The sequence below is a fragment of the Cyclopterus lumpus genome, chromosome 17, assembly GCF_009769545.1.
Source record: "Cyclopterus lumpus isolate fCycLum1 chromosome 17, fCycLum1.pri, whole genome shotgun sequence".
NCBI lineage: Eukaryota > Metazoa > Chordata > Actinopteri > Perciformes > Cyclopteridae > Cyclopterus > Cyclopterus lumpus.
In genome coordinates, this window is record NC_046982.1 from 20,171,687 (window position 1) to 20,193,335 (window position 21,649).

At 45.5% G+C, this 21,649-nt stretch overlaps 1 protein-coding gene across 1 annotated transcript in view; it reads left to right on the forward strand.

Annotated features, from left to right (window-relative positions):
* obscnb (obscurin, cytoskeletal calmodulin and titin-interacting RhoGEF b) overlaps window positions 1–21,649 on the forward strand; it is a 47,307-nt gene that overhangs the window by 19,785 nt on the left and 5,873 nt on the right. Inside the window, exons 37-66 of the mRNA XM_034555718.1 lie at window positions 1–121; window positions 334–600; window positions 822–1,088; window positions 6,115–6,210; window positions 7,381–7,647; window positions 7,788–8,054; window positions 8,582–8,848; window positions 9,215–9,484; window positions 10,224–10,490; window positions 10,874–11,152; window positions 11,450–11,707; window positions 11,912–12,178; window positions 12,433–12,705; window positions 14,060–14,326; window positions 14,526–14,801; window positions 14,887–15,159; window positions 15,295–15,585; window positions 15,697–17,028; window positions 17,130–17,411; window positions 17,989–18,070; window positions 18,157–18,278; window positions 18,372–18,569; window positions 18,655–18,687; window positions 18,781–18,879; window positions 18,972–19,190; window positions 19,338–19,362; window positions 19,480–19,532; window positions 19,692–19,790; window positions 20,702–20,758; window positions 21,452–21,588. The exon at window positions 1–121 is cut by the window's left edge and continues 146 nt beyond it. Coding sequence (XP_034411609.1) covers window positions 1–121; window positions 334–600; window positions 822–1,088; window positions 6,115–6,210; window positions 7,381–7,647; window positions 7,788–8,054; window positions 8,582–8,848; window positions 9,215–9,484; window positions 10,224–10,490; window positions 10,874–11,152; window positions 11,450–11,707; window positions 11,912–12,178; window positions 12,433–12,705; window positions 14,060–14,326; window positions 14,526–14,801; window positions 14,887–15,159; window positions 15,295–15,585; window positions 15,697–17,028; window positions 17,130–17,411; window positions 17,989–18,070; window positions 18,157–18,278; window positions 18,372–18,569; window positions 18,655–18,687; window positions 18,781–18,879; window positions 18,972–19,190; window positions 19,338–19,362; window positions 19,480–19,532; window positions 19,692–19,790; window positions 20,702–20,758; window positions 21,452–21,588 — 7,011 coding nt within the window. The remainder of the gene's footprint in view (window positions 122–333; window positions 601–821; window positions 1,089–6,114; window positions 6,211–7,380; window positions 7,648–7,787; window positions 8,055–8,581; window positions 8,849–9,214; window positions 9,485–10,223; window positions 10,491–10,873; window positions 11,153–11,449; window positions 11,708–11,911; window positions 12,179–12,432; window positions 12,706–14,059; window positions 14,327–14,525; window positions 14,802–14,886; window positions 15,160–15,294; window positions 15,586–15,696; window positions 17,029–17,129; window positions 17,412–17,988; window positions 18,071–18,156; window positions 18,279–18,371; window positions 18,570–18,654; window positions 18,688–18,780; window positions 18,880–18,971; window positions 19,191–19,337; window positions 19,363–19,479; window positions 19,533–19,691; window positions 19,791–20,701; window positions 20,759–21,451; window positions 21,589–21,649) is intronic.

Consider the following 21,649-nt stretch of genomic DNA (forward strand, 5'->3'; position numbering starts at 1 on the left):
CAGATGAAGCAGAAGGCCTCTGTGAACCAACTCCTGATAGACCAGGTGGAGCCAGAAGACAGTGGAGACTACAGCTGTGTGTGTGGAGACCAGAAGACCTCAGCCAGCCTGAAGATCAAGGGTAGGAGGAGGATTTATTGAGATTCAACTAGTGGAAAATGTGTTCTACATTGTATCGGACGTCTTCTTGTATGTTCATATTTAGACATATTAGGACTTGGAGCCTGCAGCTTGTACAATTGCAACATGTCAGTGTACTTGTCTTTATTGTTGTTTTTTTGCATTTTAAATCATGGCATGCCACTGACTGCTAACCAACTGATAAACGTTCAGCCCGACCAGTGACCTTCAAACAGAAGCTGGAGGGCCAGGAGGCCGAGGAGGGAGCGAGTGTCACTCTCTGTTGTGAGCTCTCTAAACCTGGAGTCCCTGTGGAGTGGAAGAAGGGAACTCAGATCCTGAAGTCTGGACAAAAGTACCAGATGAAGCAGAAGGCCTCTGTGAACCAACTCCTGATAGACCAGGTGGAGCCAGAAGACAGTGGAGACTACAGTTGTGTGTGTGGAGACCAGAAGACCTCAGCCAGCCTGAAGATCAAGGGTAGGAGGAGGATTTATAGAGATTCAACTAGTGGAAAATGTGCTATACATTGTATCGGACGTCTTCTTGTATGTTCATATTTAGACATATCATCTTGTAAAATTGCAACATACAATGGTTTGTTTTATTTTGTTCTGCATTTGTTTTTTTATTTCATTGTGTTTTTTTGCATTTTAAATCATGGCATGCTACTGACTCCTAACCAACTGATAAACGTTCAGCCCGACCAGTGACCTTCAAACAGAAGCTGGAGGGCCAGGAGGCCGAGGAGGGAGCGAGTGTCACTCTCTGTTGTGAGCTCTCTAAACCTGGAGTCCCTGTGGAGTGGAAGAAGGGAACTCAGATCCTGAAGTCTGGACAAAAGTACCAGATGAAGCAGAAGGCCTCTATGAACCAACTCCTGATAGACCAGCTGGAGCCAGAAGACAGTGGAGACTACAGCTGTGTGTGTGGAGACCAGAAGACCTCAGCCAGCCTGAAGATCAAGGGTAGGAGGATTTGTGATTTAAACCTCTACAATATATTAATAAAAATGTGTCTTTGTACCTTCTTTTCTTTTTTATCCGTATCACTGCGAGAGATTAATTGTTCAGATTTAATCAAAGACTACTTTACACATTGATGTTAATAATGTGTTACACTTTGATTTTGTCTTGACTGAAACACGTATTGAAGCACTTGCTTTGGCTCTGACTTTTATTCCACTCTCTTTTATATTGTTGTCTCATTTCTGTTTGCTTGCTTCACGAAATGTCAGCGTTCTCTGAGACTCATCAGATGTTTCCTTCACATTGTACGCAGTGGATCAAAAAGGCTGGATGTCTTTGCTCGGATGGCTTTGCGTGTTCAGCGCTGTGATGCACTTTCTTCATTGTTTTTATTCCCGTGCATTTGCGATTACAATTTTTAAAAAAAACAAAGAATGAGGCTCTCGAAACGGGCTACAATACCAAAGCAGAGTCCCCGTCACGCAATTTGACATGTTAGCAGCCTGTGCTTGTTGCTGCTCTTTTGTGAGTCCTTTGTGTCGCTTTTATTTGTTCATGTTGTATTGTAGTTTTAGTCTGTTTCTCCGGGCTTGGCGATTTCTGGAAATCGTTTTTTGATTTACACGTTTTAAGCCGTTGCTGGAGGTGATCGCGTGTGTTACAGCATTCTGAATTGTTTCCTCTCAGCTGCGAAGCTGTCAGTTCCTCCTCCATCTACTAAACTGGACTCAACAACGGAAGGTACGGAAAGAAGACGGCAATGTGCCGGCTTGACTTTCAGCTCGATGTGCTCTGTCCATCTCGATAACAGTCTTTGTGTTGCCATGCGCAGTCTGCCCCTTTTTAGCCTTTTTATAGGTTATGATAAGTGAATTCTTGCATCCATTATTTCTCACTGGTGGACCCGATTCTTCGGGTTGCAGTCGTGTGTGCTGATGCTGTGTCAAATGTTTCCCTTTGTTTTTGTGTCAGTTGTGCTGGTGGTACCTTGGTGGTTTGAGAATGGTACCTGTCGTCGGCTGGAGTCTACATGAGCATAATGTACTTCTGTGTGTGTGTGTGTATGGCATGATTTATTGTCTTATATTTGTGTGGTTTGGGAAGAATGAAGGTCTTTGTGGCAGTCGTACATGTTGTGCTTAGAAGTTCATATTCAATACTGTAGGCCCGGCGGTACCATGATACCTTTTATGCAGTATTTTTATGTCAATATTTGTATTTCAGCCAAGGTCCCTGAAGCTTTGTCCACAGCTGCGAAAGACAAATACAAGAGGCAAGAGATACATGAGATGGTAGAAGGTAATTCTCTGAAGATTCTTGGCTTTTCTGTTTTTTGTTGTTGTTGTAATTCCTCAGTGTGTGCGACGCATAGCACAGCTAATCACACACTAAGCTATTCAGCACTTCAGAACTGTCACACCATGTCTTGGCTATACTGCCTGCTGTTGTCAGACAGAACGTCTTCGTCATGAATTGGCTTACATTGTGTTTTAAGGCTCGATATGGTTTTACTCCACCTTCATGTCCCCGACCCGGCCTCTGCTATGTCATCTGCCTGCTGGTATATGTCGCTATTTGTTATTCGCCTGTTCGTAAAGGTTTTTCTACGATTCTAGGGGGGGAAAAAGCGTTGATTAATTCTCAACACCTGTGGATTTCTGTGGTCTCTGGAATACTTTGCTGCATGTGGGCTGACATATCGGTACTGAGACACGTCCGTCACGCTTTGTCATGCTCCCTTCCGCCGTTTTTACCAAGTGCTAGCTTGAGCCATGTCTATGTTCCCATTAGCGGTGATTACATGTAGGCCTAACTAGTGCTAGCCTGAGGCACGTCTTTGTTCCCATTAGCGGTCATTACATCTAACTAGTGCTAGCCTGAGACATGTCTTTGTTCCTATTAGCTGTCATTACATGTAACTAGTGCTAGCCTGAGACATGTCTTTGTTCCCATTAGCGGTCATTACATGTAACTAGTGCTAGCTTGAGACACGTCTTTGTTCCCATTAGCTGTCATTACATCTAACTAGTGCTAGCCTGAGACATGTCTTTGTTCCTATTAGCTGTCATTACATGTAACTAGTGCTAGCCTGAGACACGTCTTTGTTCCCATTAGCTGTCATTACATGTAACTAGTGCTAGCCTGAGACACGTCTATGTTCCCATTAGCTGTCATTACATGTAACTAGTGCTAGCCTGAGACATGTCTTTGTTCCCATTAGCTGTCATTACATGTAACTAGTGCTAGCCTGAGACACGGCTATGTTCCCTTTAGCTGTCATTATATGTAACTAGTGCTAGCCTGAGACATGTCTTTGTTCCCATTAGCTGTCATTACATGTAACTAGTGCTAGCCTGAGACACGTCTTTGTTCCCATTAGCGGTCATTACATCTAACTAGTGCTAGCCTGAGACATGTCTTTGTTCCCATTAGCTGTCATTACATGTAACTAGTGCTAGCCTGAGACACGGCTATGTTCCCTTTAGCTGTCATTACATGTAACTAGTGCTAGCCTGAGACACGTCTTTGTTCCCATTAGCTGTCATTACATGTAACTAGTGCTAGCCTGAGACACGTCTTTGTTCCCATTAGCTGTCATTACATGTAACTAGTGCTAGCTTGAGACATGTCTTTGTTCCCATTAGCTGTCATTACATGTAACTAGTGCTAGCCTGAGACACGTCTTTGTTCCCATTAGCTGTCATTACATGTAACTATTGCTAGCCTGAGACACGTCTTTGTTCCCATTAGCGGTCATTACATGTAACTAGTGTTAGCCTGAGACACGTCTTTGTTCCCATTAGCTGTCATTACACGTAACTAGTGCTAGCTTGAGACATGTCTTTGTTCCCATTAGCGGTCATTACATGTAACTAGTGCTAGCCTGAGACACGTCTATGTTCCCATTAGCGGTCATTACATGTAACTAGTGCTAGCCTGAGACACGGCTATGTTCCCTTTAGCTGTCATTACATCTAATTAGTGCTAGCCTGAGACACGGCTATGTTCCCTTTAGCTGTCATTACATGTAACTAGTGCTAGCCTGAGACACGTCTATGTTCCCATTAGCTGTCATTACATGTAACTAGTGCTAGCCTGAGACACGTCTTTGTTCCCATTAGCTGTCATTACATTTAACTAGTGCTAGCCTGAGACACGGCTATGTTCCCATTAGCTGTCATTACATGTAACTAGTGCTAGCTTGAGACACGTCTATGTTCCCATTAGCTGTCATTACATCTAACTAGTGCTAGCCTGAGACACGGCTATGTTCCCTTTAGCTGTCATTACATGTAACTAGTGCTAGCCTGAGACACGTCTATGTTCCCATTAGCTGTCATTACATCTAACTAGTGCTAGCCTGAGACACGTCTTTGTTCCCATTAGCGGTCATTACATCTAACTAGTGCTAGCTTGAGACACGTCTATGTTCCCATTAGCTGTCATTACATCTAACTAGTGCTAGCCTGAGACACGTCTTTGTTCCCATTAGCTGTCATTACATCTAACTAGTGCTAGCCTGAGACACGTCTTTGTTCCCATTAGCTGTCATTACATCTAACTAGTGCTAGTCTGAGACACGTCTTTGTTCCCATTAGCTGTCATTACATGTAACTAGTGCTAGCCTGAGACACGTCTTTGTTCCCATTAACTGTCATTACATCTAACTAGTGCTAGCCTGAGGCAATTTCAAACTGGTTCCAATGTTGTGTTTGATATCACAGCGGTGACTCCTAACGAGCAGCTCCTCAAACAGGAGATCCAGAGAGATTCACGAGAGCTCAAAGTGGGAGGTGAAGGTAAAGAGACTCATGTTTGTCTGGCTTTATGTCTGACGCTGTGACCTCTGTCAGTACTGTGAGGCTTCTTCAGGCTCGTAGCAAAAAAACGCACTTAAGAATGAAGAACAGGAAAATATGGAGGACGTTTGTGTTTACTATCTGTGCAGTGGCTTTTGTTGCTTGATGAATGTGTAAAATATTGAAAGAAGATGGCTTTTGTTTTCTTGTTAGGCCTTGTGCTCTTGTCGATTCGATCGGGTGGCAAATACTGTTTAGAGCTTTGTTTACACATGTTGTTTGTTGAATGTTGGGACATGTTGACGCTGTGTGTTTATGGCATGTAGTCAGCACTGTTTGGATTGATGCTGTGTCATGGATTATTGATAACAGTCTGAGAGAGAGCTTATGCTTTCATTGATTGCGTTCTTTTTTTGTTTTATATCTTTTTTTTTTTTGGGACATATTGATATACAGTAAACATGTACTTTAACTTTAACGGATATTTCCATTGTTTTTCAGCTTTTTTTTAACGTATACAAACAAACAACAAACCTATCACACCCACTGGTACACCCACTTAGAAGAACAGATAAATAAATAAATAAAAAGAGAGGAAAATATATATATATATATATATATAGATATATAATTAATTTTTTTTAAATATATTTATATATATATATATATTTTATTAAATATTTATGTATATATATATATTTCTTTTTTTAAATATATATATTTTAATATATATTTATATAATTTATTTAAATATTTATATTTATATATTTTTTTATCTATATATATATATATATTTAAAAAAAATATTTATGTATCTATATTTCTTTTTTTAAATATATATATATATTATATTTTTTTATATATATTTATTTAAATATATATTACTTTCTGTTCTCACACATATTGCTTACCTTCATTTTGACACCTATTGTATGGACGTCATGAATTGGCTGACATTGTGTCTTGTTGCTTCAAGGAATTGCTTTAAGGCTCGCCTCTACTATTTCATCTGCCTGCTGGTAAATGTGCTTTTTTAAAGACATTTGTTGTCTCTGCAATACTTTGTTGCATGGAGGATGACTTATTGGTATTATGACACGTCTTTGTTCCCATCAGCTGTCATTACATCTAACTAGTGCTAGCCTGAGACACGTCTTTGTTCCCATTAACTAGTGCTAGCCTGAGGCAATTTCAAACTGGTTCCAATGTTGTGTTTGATATCACAGCGGTGACTCTGCCAACTACCGGACAGACTCCTAAAGAGCAGCTCCTCAAACAGGAGATCCAGAGAGATTCACGAGAGCTCAAAGTGGGAGGTGAAGGTAAAGAGACTCATGTTTGTCTGGCTTTGTGTCTGACGCTGTGACCTCTGTCAGCACTGTGAGCATGGTCATCATTTGTTTTGTTTCATAATGTATTTTCAGGTGTGTCAAGAAAGGTGATTTCAATCCGAGTTACAGCTCCACTACCGATTTGATGTTCCAATATAAAAGACTATTGGATATTATCACACTATCACAGTACGCTGTAACACGCTAATCACGGGCACCACACATGAAATAAGTTCTGATATTTTTAAAGTTTGTATCACAGTCTTAGTCTAGTATTAATAGGGACTCTTTAAGGTTATATTGTTGCCAGGTGTTGTGTAGCTCTGCTACTGTTGTTGTCTCTTTCTACGGTGTGTTGAGCATGCTGTGTGTTTGGCTGTAGCTTGTTTGAGGTGGACAATGGACACGCATATTTAAAAGTTTTAATTAGTTGGTACGGTTAGGTTAATGTGTCACAATATGGAAATCATGAGAGATTGAGTCTGAGAGGCAGGACTCCAAAAAGAGAGTTGAAGGTATCACATCCTTTGTATAATCTTGGCACATTTGTTCTCGTTGGCTGATGAGCAGGAAATAGTCAATCAATCCTCAGCGTTGATTTCATTATTTTCTTTTTCTTTTCTCTTTTTTTTTTTGTGTGTAATTTATCAGTTTTATTTATTTTTTTTTAGGTTAAATTCCACATTTGTTGAATCGCTCCGTGTTTTCTACAGTGGATCTTTTTTATTATTTTTTTGGTTGTGATTTTAATTCATTAACATGAGCCAGAACCAGAACCTATTCCCCTCAATCTTTGCGATATGTTTTCTGTGTAGAATTTTGTATGCCGTTTTTTACTCGTGAATGGCAGATTTTGGGGTCTTCTGAATTGTTGTTGTCTCCAGATAAGGAAATACTTAAGAGCTATGATAAATGCTCTGGTGGCCTTCTGTTTGGAATTGGAGAAGGTATCATTGGCTGTGCACCAGTTTAGTGTGTGTGTAAGCAGACATACATGTACAATTAGCTTGTTTTCTATTTATCAGCCAGGTAAGTTGAAAATTTACTTTTATTTTTATTTTTTTTACACAGCACACTGTAATCTTCATCTGGGAATCCGTAAACACCTAAATCACAACACCACACACCTCAACATCTCACCACAATTGATTCCATCCGCAGTTCTTCCCGTCGTCGTCGTTCGAGACCTGGAGAGCCGAGAGGCCGAGGAGGGCCACGCCGTCACTCTGCGCTGCGAGCTTTCTAAACCCGGACTCCCCGTCGAGTGGAGGAGGGGAACTCGAGTGCTGAGTCGCGGAGAAAAGTACCAAATGAAACAAATCGGATCGAGCTACGAGCTACAGATCTCGGATCTGACACCCGGAGACACGGGAAGCTACACGTGCCGTTCGGAGGACGCGCTGTGCTCGGCCTCTCTGGTCGTAAACGGTAGGGACGGAGAGCCGCGTCATGTCTTCTTTCCACGAGTCTTTCATTTAATTCTTCAATCCATTCTTTTCTTCATCTCACTCATTCATCGACCTCGTGCCGTAGATGCAAATCTTTTTTTTCTTTTTCTGAATCGTCAGCTGCCCCGGTTATTTTCACAAAAGAGCTCGAGAGCCAAACGGCTGACGAGGGGGACAGCGTCACCCTCCACTGTGAGCTTTCTAAAGCCGGTGTTCCTTTGGAGTGGAGGAAAGGGGAGCTCGGCCTTTGTCCTTGTGCCAAGTATGACATTAGACAAGCGGGACACCTGGCGTCACTAGTCATCCACGACGTGGACCCCGAGGACGCCGGGAGTTACACATGTGACGCCGCGGTCCATCGAAGCGCTGCACAACTAGACGTGAAGGGTAAAACTTTGTTGTTTTGTAGTAGAGACACTTGAATTGTTGTCGCTTAACACTTACTACTGTAAATAATGAACGTTATATGTATTTAAATAGAGATAAAGCGTATTTTCTCTGGCATTTTTGGTCATTCTTCTTCATTGACTGTGATCAATTTAGAACAATTTGTCATTTAAGGAAAAAAACTCACTTCCACATCCGTTACAATGATTTAGATTTTAGTAGTTGTATGTGTGTGGCGGGCTATACATTGGGTGTCGGCTGTAGCTCATGGAGGGGGGGAGGTAACGGGTTTGATCCCCGCTCTCCCCATAGCTGCATGTCGAAGTGTCCTTGAGCAAGACACTGAACCCCCAGTTGCTTCACTGCAGCCCACTGCTACTTAATGACTAAGGATGGGTCAAATGCAGAGAATAATTTTCCCACGGGGATAAATAAAAGTGTCCATATCTTTCTTTCTTTCATTGTGCCGGCTTTCTCTCCTCTCCCGGTTGTCCTTAAATCACTTTACTCCGCTTCCTCCCTCGCAGCCCGGCCTGTCCTTTTCAAAACGCAGCTGCAAAACCTCGAAAGACGGGAAGGGGAGAGCGCTAGTCTTCGCTGTGAGACCACAACGCCGGGCGCCGGCGTCGTCTGGAGGCTCGGCGACAGGCCGCTGGCGTCCAGCGGCAAGTATCACCTGAAACAGGAAGGAACCGTGGTGGAGCTCGCCATCTATAAACTGCAGGGGGCTGACTCGGGAGAATACTCCTGCGATACGGGCGACCAGAGGACTTCAGCTGTCCTCACCGTGCAGGGTAGGAGTCTGTCTTATTTAAGTCTTTTCCTTCTTGAGTCCCGTCTTTTCCACGCTCTCCCGACATCATCACTTCCCACACTTGAGCATGACATGCATCACCCTTTCATCCCACGTGTGCTCTCGCTCCTCAAACCCTTCTCCGTTGAGTTTGATCACTCATCTCTTCTCATCATTCATGTCTCTGGTCTCTTTTCACCAAACATTAACACACCCTCTGACTGTGTTTTCCTTCACTTGCTACTGACATCAACAGCTCCGGAGAGAATCCTTATATGTTGAATCCCACTTTGATCCCAATCTGCTCCACTTGAACCGTACCTCCACAAACATGTAACGGTGCAGCTGAATTGTATTTGTCACACAGAGGTCGAGGTTAACATACTGAACTTCCTGGAGAGCTGCGTTGTGTACGAGGGAGAAGACGTTCACTTTGAATGTCGGGTTTCTCGCGGGGACGCGCCTCAGGCTCAGTGGAAGCTCCAGGACGTCCCGCTGCAGGATAACGAAATGAACCTGATCCTGCGCGAGGGTCCCGTGCACGGCCTCACGCTCAGAGGCGTCACGCCGGCTGACTCGGGAACAGTCACTTTCACAGTGGGTAACCACACTTCCACCGCTTCTCTGACAGTTAGAGGTAAGGGAGATATATATATATATATAGAGAATGAATACTTGCCATTTTTGTCTCATTTGTCGATATCATCTTCCATCTTTCCCCCTCGCTGGCTTTTCAAAAAGCAAAAAGCATGCTTGAGATTTTCCTGAGGCTCTCTTTTTATTTTTACCTTTCGTTTCACTTTCTACCATTTATATATGCCACTTTCATATTTGTATTAAATCTGCGTATTGCGCCATATTTCTACACGAAATGCATGTGCACTCCTCTTTCCATTGAACTATCTTTCCCTATTTACTTTTCAATGTAGTACTCAAATTGCATATTGGTCACGTCCTTGTAATTCTTGTGCACAGCGAGTTATCGTCACTTTTTTAAAAAAACTATACACTTTTGTTCAAATAACTTGACGCTGTGCACAACAAAAAATTTGACTTAAATTCTGTATTTTTGTGGTGGCAAACACAAACACCCCTGATACCTTGTTATTCTTCAGATTGTCAATAGTGTATTTGTATTTTATATTGGCTCTCTTCCTCTGTGTTGTTCATAGACACTAAACATGATGTCCTGTGAGGCTATTTATTTATTTATTTAACGTCCAAAATGTCGGATAACATCTGACTTGATGAAGTCGATTGCCGATTTCTTTCTGATTCAGTCCATCGGTGTTGTCCCTGCTGGTGTGGAAATTGGATAGATTGGTGGTTTACCCTTAGAAACTCTTTCAAATGATTGCTAATGGTCTTTCTGGCAGCCGCACCTGTGCTATTCAAGAAGGAGCTGGAGAGTCAAGAGGCCCGTGAAGGAGACGCGGCCACCCTGTCCTGTGAGACCTCCAGCCCCGACTGCCAGGTGATCTGGCTGAAGGGCTCCACGGTGCTCACCCACGGAGAAAAGTACAACACGGAGCAGAGAGCCAGCACTCACATCCTGGTCGTGCACAAGCTGAATGTGCAGGACGGTGGAGAATACACCTGTGACACAGGGGGGAGGAAAAGTACAGCTACCCTGACTGTGAAAGGTAACGGAGCACAGCTGTTTCTAGTCTCCTGTTGTCGTCCTCCATCCATCCCAATTAACGAGAGCAATAGATACAGTAGAGCTACTACTCGGCATCTATTTCCCTTCGAGTGTGACGTCTTAGTTGACGTGTGGTTTAACTTTAATTATACGATGTTGGCTACTGTTTTTTTTATTACTTTTTTCTTATTTCTTATTAATGTATTGCTAATATTTGTGGGTCACCAAAGTAAAGTTATGGTGAATGGATTTAAATGAAGGTTTGTTTGATTACTAGATGTTATTACTAAAATGAGATTATTGGTCATGGATACAACGTGTGACCTTCTGAGAGGTCGAGAGATCTGGTCACTGACCTCCCATCTGACCCCGTTCACCCTCCAGAGCATGTGCGCCTCGTCCGGGAGCTCTGCGACCTCACCGTGGCCACCGGGCAGGACGCCGTCTTCGAGGTCGAGTTGTCTCACTCCGGCGTGACGCACGGGGAATGGTGGCTCGCAGACAACCTCCTTCAAAATAACGACCTGAATCAAATGAGCGTCCGGGGCGCGGTGCACCGTTTGGTCCTGAAGATGGTGACCACGGATGAGTCGGGGGACGTCGCCTTCGTGGTGGGAGAAGAGAAGACCGTGGCCTGTCTCCTGGTGGAGGAGAAACCCAAAGGTAAAGGAGATGACGCGGTCACTCCTCACATCCATCTCCATCGACCCACCAATCGGCTTTGTCTTGGCAAATGGAAATATGCTGGCTCCATCATCAATATTATCACCTTTTATTTATCAAATGTTACAGTTTTAATGCTTTTAACCTGTAAAATTTGCATCCATGTATTTATGTTGACGGTACAGCTTTAAAATGATTAATGCCAAGGCTGTAAAAAATAAAAGGGGAAAGGGAACAGCTGCATGTGAATGCTATCATTATTAAATCCAGTTGTTGGGGTTTCCCCCACATTTGCAGTGCTAATACTAGAGAGGCCCCACGACACTGTGGCAGTAGAGGGTGAAACCGCCACGCTGGCCTGCACCGTCTCTGACGCCAAGGCCGCAGTCAGCTGGATCAGAAACAACGTGGCCGTCCAAGCCGGCCTCAAGTACGAGCCGAGGAGCAACGGGGCCTTCCGCCAGCTTTGTATCCACAACCTGGTGCCCGAGGACTCGGGAACGTACACGTGTGACACTGGAGATGCACAGTGCGGCGTCACCTTGACCGTGGAAGGTAAAGAGCGATGCCACCTGTAAAACTAAATATATATTTTTTTTCCTGTGGACCTAGATAGGTTCCGCCCAGTCTGGCATCAACGATGCGTCAGCTCAGCTTCTGTCTATAGAGATGCGTGTCTTGTCATCTCGACCATCTGATGCCAAACTCGCCGTCTACGCAGCTGACGCCACACTTTCCCCATTTTAAATTCTGCCCCAGGTGCCCCAGTGTTCTTCCGCAAAGAGCTCAAGAACCTGGACGCCTTAGAGGGCGAGGAGGTCACCCTGCGCTGCGAGCCGTCTAAGCCGGGCGTTCGTGTTGAGTGGAGGAAAGGGGGCATGGTCCTCCAGCCCGGTAAGAAGTGCGAGATGAGGCAGGAAGGGTGCGTTCAAGAGCTCGTTTTACGGAACCTGGAGCCTGAGGACAGTGGCTACTACACCTGTGATGCAGGAGACCAGCTCACCACAGCGTCTTTGGCGGTGCAAGGTAGCTTATTTCAATACTGGTCAAGGCCGGATAGTTTAATTCTGACTGTATTCTACAATTAATTATTTCAAGTAGAATAGTCGGTCTGTTTTTAGGACCGGCCTACGTCTTTGTAAACTGTGGATTTTGGGGAAAAAAAGTGTCATTTTGTTCGTCAATCTTTGTTTTCTCTGTAAAGTCGATGTATTTTTGGGACAATGAATAAGTTAGAGGCTCAGTTTATGCATACGTGTATTGTGTTTTTCACTCAACAGTGAAAGAAGTCTTCGTAGTGTGTGGTCTTAAGACCATCGACGTCTTTGTTGGGGAGTGGGCAACCTTCTCCTGCCAGCTGTCTGGTAGGGCACCTGTCCAGGTGCAGTGGTGGCTGGACGGCACCTTGCTGGAGAACAGCCCCTTTAGTGAGATAGAGCTGAGCCCGGGCCACATCCACACGCTCACCTTAAAGAACCTGGCCACGGACGACTCTGGCACTGTCGCGTTCAAAGCCGGCAGTTTAACAGCAACAGCAAAGCTCTTAGTCAAAGGTATCACTTCATAAAGACACACTTAGCAGCGCAGCCTGCAGAATCTTATTTTAAATAATGTAGTATTTTGTAGATTATTTCCAATCCAAGGTTGTTTTGTTGGCAGTAAAATGTGCAATTGGACTAATGGAAATATTTATTATTATTTTTTAATTTAAATAGTATGCACAGGAAACTAAAGTGTACCAAATTACTTCTGTTTGCTATTTAATGATTGGCATTAATCAAAAATATACGTGGTGTAAATATAGCATGACTTTGAAGTTCATGAGTAGATTAATTGTAGATATTGTCACATTTCAGTGCTTCGTCATGCATGCAGCGGCATTGTTTCTTATTCCATTAATAATCATAATAATAATAATAATAATGCTTTGATTCAACCAAAACATGCCACTGGGTGCAAGCTGCTGTTTCCTGTTCAGTGCGTATGAACCGTTCATGTCCTTTTGGTTCGAATAAACGGAACGCATCCAAAAACAGAATCTGCTCGCATCCCATTAGCTCCATTTGGTGCCTTTTCTTTTATAGTGTCACCAAATCAAGGTGAAGTATTAAAAAAAAACAAAGCAACGGCGCCTATTGAAGGCACACTCGTGGACGTTGAATAGCGCCGAGCCGCTGAGTGATTGTGTGGGTTTAAAAATATTTGGTATTCACTGCATCTGTGATCGGGATCCCTCGAGTCAAGTGACACTTTATTAAGTTTATTGGTTGGAGTCAAAAGCACCATCGTGATTTAATATATTTCAGGAGCAGCCACGAATGTATTTGTCCCTTTGCCGATGTCACTTGTGAATGATGCAGGTGTGGTGGTTGGGTCCAGTGAATAGTGACGCTGAGATTTTATTGTACAGAGTTAGTAAAACACTGAAAAGTGTGAACGACAAGGAAAGGAAAGTGCTGCTCCACCCATCCTGCTGTTCCATCTACCGCCACCATCCCATCCCACCGAGCTCTGCCTTTAACCCTCAAGCACTAAAACCGCTAACCTCCCTCCACCTAACGTATGAGTCTGGTGTTCATATCCACCCCCCCCCCCCCCCATCATCATCAGCTGCCTGGATTGTGACCGTTGTAACCTGAATCTTGATGGTTGGGCTTTTTGACCCCCTATTCATATAAAATAACCCAGTGGTCACAGTGGACAGTAAAATCTATTTTAAAGACAGCATCTTGTATTTATTTGATGTATAAGATGCTGTAAGACACATACAATGTGTACTGGACACAATATTATCTCTTCAACATTCCTCGGGGGTTATAAAGCTCACATGTCATTTCGGGCATATCCTTCACTTATTCGTATATCTAATGGCACCCCCACCCCCCACCCCCACCCCTCCAACCTCAGATCCCACAGTCGAAGTGGTGAGCGAGATGGAGGACCTCCGGGTGCTTAAGAACCAACCGGCTGAGTTCATCTGCCAGTACTCGCGGCCGGTCACGGCTCAGTGGAAGAAAGACGGCCGGCCGTTGCAGCCCGATGGCCGAAGGGTGTTAGTGGAGCAGGACTGGAACGTGGCGCGCTTGTACATTAGCCACGCGTCCGCCGAGGACGCGGGCGCATACGCCTGCGAGGCGGAGGGGACTCGCGTGGTCGCTTCACTTTACGTGGAAGGTGAGCTTCCCCCGGCCACATGGAGACCTCAACCTCCAGAGAGGCTCCTCTGCTCCCTCACGTGCCACGGTTTGCTCTCTGTGGCCACATGGCCACTTTTGCCGATCGCCATTAAATCCACCTGCCCTTTGTCTTCTTAAAAATGCGTGCGTCCTCTTTCTCTGTATTCCTTTCCAATTGTTTTTTTTCTTCTTTCTAGGCAAACCCATTGACCTTGTCCAGGGCCTGGAGAATGTGGAAACCTTCGACGGCGGTGAAGCGCTGTTCGAGTGCGCCCTCTCCCGTCCCGAGAGCAAAGACTGTCGCTGGCTCCTCGACGGGAAACCAGTCAAGGAGTCCCCTAATGCTGAAATCGTGACCTTTGAGAGCGGCCGTCGTCACCTGCTGCTGCTGAAGGAGTTGAGAGTGAGCGACAGCTGCACGGTGACCTTCAAAGCTGGCGCAGCATCCACATCTGCCCAACTCTCTGTCAAAGGTGAGTCATCCGAACGAACACGAGTTGCATTCGTGGCCTTATTTTCTGCCGTAATTATGCATTCTAATCTATTTCATTGTCTCAGGCTGGCAGCTGGATGTTGTGAAGCCTCTGGAGGACAAGGTGGCCGCAGTGGGAGAGAAGGTTGAGTTCTGCGTCGAGCTCAACGAGCGGGTCCCCGTGGCGGAAGTCGCCTGGTACGCCAACGGCGTTGAGATCAAGTCCAGCGACCTCTGGGCTATGAGGGCCGACGGATGTTCTTATCGCCTCGTCCTCAGGCAGGCGCCGCTTTTGCCGCAGCAGGAAATTACGTTCGCTGCAAGAGATGCCCTCTCTCTGGCCAAGCTCACCATCATCAGTGAGTGTTTTGAAGAACGTAACCACGCGTCCCTAGGTTCATTATTCCACCCGCTAATGTGTTGAGTATGACAGATAAACATTGCGACCTGTGTAGTTCCACATCGAAACGGCTGCTTCTTATCCTTCTCAACAGCTGTGTCTGATCCTCCGGAGGACCCGGAGGTCCTCGGTAAGACGGAAAAGTCCGTCACCCTCTCTTGGTTCACTCCTTTACACGACGGAGGAAGTCCCATCCTGGGCTACAGGGTGGAGATGCGGCTGACGGACAGCGCCCTGTGGCTTCCGAGTCATTCTGAACCCGTGTGCAACACAGAGTTCGTGGTTGAGAACCTCACCCCGGGGAGCGGCTACAGGTTTAGAGTGGCAGCCATCAACAGAGCCGGGATTGGAGAGCCCGTTGAGTTGCCTCAGACTGTGCAGCTGGGTGAGTGGATGTGTGGGTTAGTTTTGTGGTATGTTGTTGAGCTTTTATTTATCTAAAATGGTAATATTGTCATATTTAGCGACAGGGTTTAGAACGTCTTTGTGGTTTTAGGTGTCGAGGCAAAACAGGGAGAGCCTGAGACGATGGGCCAACCCAGTCTGCCCCCGGAAGCAGCTGAAGAAGGCGACGTCCACGAGCTGTGGGAGGAAACGGCCAAGAAACGGCGCATGAGCCGAGAGCCGACTCTGGACTCCATCACGGAGCAACCGGAGGAGGTCGTGGGTGGTCAAAATAAATCGGCGCAGAAAGATTCGAAGTCTTCCGAGAAGGTGGAAGTTAAATCGGTCGAGCGAGCGCAGGCCACCGCGTCCAAGAAGCAGACGGCGTCCAAGTTGTTGACCGGCTCGGAGGACGAGTCTGTTCCCGGGGGTTCGACGCTCGTCTCCTACCTCAAGAAGAGCAGCAAGTCGACCGTCACAGCGACCAATGAGGCCGAGGCCGAGGCCATTTCCACCGAGAGGTTCTTTGAACATTTCCAGATGGCAGAGAAGAGAACCGTTGAAACGACCGCGATTCAGCAGACGGACGCGAAACCGGCGCCCGCGGAGGAGACCGACGTCATGGAGATCAGCAAAGAGGACGAGCCCGAGCTCAGGGACGCGGCCATTAAGATCCAAGCTGCCTTCAAGGGCTACAAAGCCCGCAAGGTCATGCGACCCGTCTTTAAAGACGCCTTCAAAGACCAGACCAAAGAACCCAACGGCACCATTCATCTCGAATGTGTGGCGGAAGGCAAACCCGATAAGATGCGGTGGCTGAAGGATGGAGAGCCGCTGCAGGACGGCAAGCACCACCATATTGATATCTATAACGACGGCACCTGCTCGCTGGTCATCACCGCCATCGACACAAAGGATACCGGCGTGTACACCTGTGAGGTCACCAACAAGTACGGAGTCACTTCTCACAGCGGTAAGGTCACAGTGGGCACGGCGAGAGAATCTTCCGGGCGGCGGCCGCTGACCGTGGGCTACAGCGCCGACAGCGAGCCCGAGAGCTCCTCGGGGAGTGAGATGGACGAGTCGCTGAGGCAGGCGAGCAGACGTCTCCGGCGCCTGCTGCGCACGCGCCTCCCGCCGGCCGTCGAGGAAGAGCCGTTTGTCAGCGCCGACGAAGGAGACCTGTCTCATCCGGACCCGCACTCCTACAGAGAGGACGACAGCTACATCTACATTCGCTTCGACTCGCGGGCGGAGGCCGACGTGGCCTCCAAGAGGTTCCAGCAGATGTTTACCATCCACGGGGTGCCGGTGGAGACCACCATCCTGGAGGCAGGGTTTCTCAAAGTGGAGCTGCGAATCAAAAAGATGGGCTACACGCAGGACGGCACACAGACCCCCACGCCGGATAGACAGCCTCCTGCCTTTATGGCCGGAGCAGCAGGTAAGACACTTTCTAAATCATTAACATATTCATTTTAAACGAGCAATATCGTAAGATGTATATTTTTGATCCTCTGACTGTGTTTCCTTCTCGTTACCCAGCCGCCCCGGTCTTCCTGACAGAGCTCCACAGTCAGGATGTCCCCGACGGTTATCCGGTCAGCTTCGACTGCGTCGTGATCGGCAAGCCCACTCCCGCCGTTCACTGGTACAAGGACGGCAAGCTGCTCGAGGAGAACGACCACTACATGATCAACGAGGACCAGGAGGGCTGCCACCAACTCATCATCACCACCGTGCTGCCCACCGACATGGGCGCGTATCGCTGCACCGCTGAAAACGGCAGCGGCATCGCAGCCACTAAGGCTGAACTCAGGGTGGACAGTGAGTCTACATCAATAACATAAACACACACACATGAGTGTACCTTGGCTTGAGGATTACTCGACTACATTTCCTCTGACTGAACGAGAAAGATTGTTGCATTGTTGACATATTTCCAGTACAGCTATGACATGGACAGTAGAAACATAACAATTGTTTGTCTGCATTTAGCATTGAAACAAGGGAAATACCAATAGCACAAATAGGACAGTAAAATGTAGCTATTTGTCCATAAACTGTAGCAGTTTATGGACAAGAAGGTGACTCATTCTCTTTGCTTTTTTTTATTGACATATATTTCCTGCTACAATTGAAACCAACATCTTAGTTGAGGCACATTCTTCTTAATTAATTCCTGAAGTACAGATTTTATGGAAAGTAGCTCCAGCTAAAATATGACATTATTGCAAACTGAATGGATTGAAAATAATTTGGTGTTACCTAACAATTCAACAGTTAACCTCTTAAATAGAGTGAACTAAATAACTTAATGGAGACGCCCTAGTGTAGACGTATTCTACATGTATTGACACACAATGTCCCTGATTTCACGCTGTCCATCAATCTTTCCCATCAGTGTCGTGCAGCTCCGATTACGACACTGCTGCTGATGCCACTGAGACGTCTTCCTATGTCAGTGCCAAGGGATACATGTCCAGGTGAATTTACTATCCTTATAAGTTAAATTAAAATAATAAATACTGAATTATTGAGGGAGTGCTGCTCTTCTTCTTTCCTCGTCCAGGGAAACTGAGACGTTTGAGTCCGTGGCTGAAGACGATCAGCTTCCACAAGTTGTGGACGAGCTTCACGACGTTCATGTCAGTCCAGGTTCACCTGTCGCTAAGATGCAGCTCAAATTGAAGGGTGAGTTTAATAACCAGGTTTGTAATAATAACTTCATCTAAGGAACAGCTAATTGTAACGTCAACCCCCTGAAACCCCGATCCCGTCTTGCAGGCTTCCCCAAACCCCGAGTATACTGGTTCAAAGACAGCCACCCTCTGAGGCCTTCAGAGAGGATCCTGTTGCTGGCGGAGAGAGACGTTCACGCCGTGGAGATCCTGCAGGTGAAGAAAGAGGACATGGGGGAGTACTCTGCTTACATCAGCAACGCAGCTGGTTCCGCCTACTCCTCCGGCCGCCTGGTAGTTCTGAGTACGTATGCAAGCGCCTGACTTTGATGTCTAATAAATAAATGCAGTTTAGATACAGATGCTGTAACAACAATATTTGTTTGCAGATCCGGGGGAGATGATGCCACAAGTCAAAAGAGGTGATTCGACATGTATCCAACAAACTGTGCACGGTTACTCCAGTTAGTAGTCGTGTGCTGTGCTTGTTATGTTTTACACTTGTATTTTCTCAGACCCCAAGGTGCCCCTGGTGCCACCCCGCTTCCTGGAAAGGTTCAGCAACAGGAAGGTGAAGCAAGGAGCCAGCATCACTCTGTCCGTCAAAGTAGAAGGTTTGTTAAATGAAACCCACGGTAATCTGGGGACATCCAAAAACATGTTTTAAACCGTCTCAATACCGCCCCTCACCCCGTGACTTCTTCAGGCTCCCCCACTCCGATGGTCTCGTGGCTGAAGGAGGAATCGATGGAAGACGTCCTGTGGATCAAGCCCGACACCAAGGGATACAAAATCGCCAGCTCGGGACGCCAGCACAGCCTCATCCTGATGGACGTGGGCACAGAATACACGGGCGCCTACACCTGCATTGCCACCAATAGAGCGGGGCAGTCCATCTGCACCGCCCACCTCGAGGTCGATGACGGTACGGGCACTCTATATAGAAATGATGTTGACTTTAATATATATTTATGAACTAGAAGGACACTTTGTAGAGTGAAAAGGTCTCACAGTTTCTCTCCTGGGCTTGATCCTCATCGTACATACGTGTTTTTCTACTCCCACTTCCCAGTACCACAACCAAAGAAGACCTCAGAGTAAGTTGTTCTTGAGATTTCAGATTCACAAAGGCACTACACAAAAAACATGCAAATACAGTATATTTTATACAGATGCATATGTGAAACCAAAAATGTAACGTGTCCTCTCCTCAGGGTTCTTGGAATTACCGTTAGCGCTCCAGAGGAGGAGGCTGGCAGAGCAAAAGGTGTTGCATATCATCTCACACACTGGCATTTATATATATATATATATATATATATATATATATATATATATATATATATATATATATATATATATATGTGTTGTTATTCATAGCAACAAATATTGACGGTGTTCTTTCCCTCTTTGCGTGTGCTCTAAGAGATTAAAATACCCTACCTCGGTGAAGTGGGCACAGAGGAATTCCTCATGAAACTCACCTCCCAGATCACTGAGATGGTATCGGCGAAGATGACGCAAGGTAAGTGTACGTTATGGACCGTGCTGTCGATATATGCTCTTCAGTATTCAATTATTTGTATTTTATTTTGAAAGTACTTTCTACTTCAATTCAGAAATCTGAATTTACAGTAAAACTTGATACCCCTGCAGACCACGTTTAGTTTCACACGCCCACGCTTATTAAAATCTGGTTTCATCCAAGATAAAAAGATAAAGCAAAGGATTTCTTTTTTAAATGTTTGACTGCAGACCCCATGAAGCTTTTCACAGCATGCTTTACATTATGGGGTAGCATCACATTTAGCGTTCAGTTAGAAAAACACAGCAAGAAGGTAAACACACCTGCATGTTTCAACTAACCAGATACAACACTGAAGGTCCGGGATAAGCAACCCGAGGTCGAAGGCTCTCCCAAAACTACATTTAAACCCTTAAGTGTGTGTGTGTGTGTGTGTGTGTGTGTGTGTGTGTGTGTGTGTGTGTGTGTGTGTGTGTGTGTGTGTGTGTGTGTGTGTGTGTGTGTGTGTGTGTGTGTGTGTGTGTGTGTGTGTGTGTGTGTGTGTGTGTGTGTGTGTGTGTGTGTGTGTGTGTGTGTGTGTGTGTGTGTGTGTGTGTGTGTGTGTGTGTGTGTGTGTGTGTGTGTGTGTGTGTGTGTGTGTGTGTGTGAAGGGAATAAATACCCCTTGGTTTTCTGACGCTGCATTATGAAAACTTTGCTAGTTGCTTTTTTCTGCCAAAGTAATCCTAAATGACTAAATAGTGCTTCTTTGTAGTGTTGTTTGTTCACTCTTCAAATTCTTGAATTAAGAAATTCCCGCATGTTTGACAGCACATGACTTCTCATTGCTTCGTACGGACGTCATTTTGCTAACCGGCATCACCATCCATCAGTTTAGCGATTCTCATCCCAATCATGAATTTGTTATTCAGACAGCTTACAGAATCTTGAAGTGCTCCAGTGGATGAAATCTTGGCCCAAAACTACCAGTATGTATCCCAAAGTGCATCAGCTTTACAGTACTATACATGTCCCCCCCCCACCCCCCATTGAGTTATAGATACAGGAAACATCTTTGAGTAACATTTACAGAAAGAAATATATATATATATTAACATTTTCCTCTTTTCCTGCGTCCGCATTATAAACGTCTCATTGAAAATGGATTTCAAATATAGATTTTTGAATGAGTGTGAAGTCTCACCGACTTATTGTTGGAATACATGCTCGTCGACAGACATGTATGTATTATCTCGCATGTCGTCGACACACTACTAACACACGGCCGAGCATTTAGAATGAAAATGATTGGTGTGGATTTTTTCCCCCTTGACATCACTATTTTTTAAATTTTTTTATTATTACGATCTTAAAAAAAAAAGTTAAATAAGTTCTAAGGGTAGTGAATGTTTAGATGGACTTTACCAAGTAAATAAAGCACCAGCAGATGGCAGCAGAGAGTCCGTTAGCGCTTCAGATGTGACTTTTTGAGCTGACTGGCCACCGGGGGGCGCTAATAACTGTTACCAAACTAAAGATAAAAGTATGACAATCCCTTCCTTTGCCAGAACAATCACGTATTCATGGTACATGAGAATGACAACTCCAGTTAGTTGTATTTGACATGCTCTGCTTCTTTGCACCACTGACGTGTCTTCCTCCCTACGTCCTCCCTGCCTCAGCTTCCTTGCGCGTACCAGGCGACAGCGACGATGAGACCAAGACGCCTTCTCCGTCGCCTCATCACGGGCGCTCTCGCCCTCCCTCTCTCATCGCCGACTCCTCCTCCGAGTCCGACGAGGGGGACGCCAGAGGGGAGGTGAGAAGTGTAGAAGTGCTAAGCTTTGATATGTTTGTCATCATATTGTCATATAAGTTTA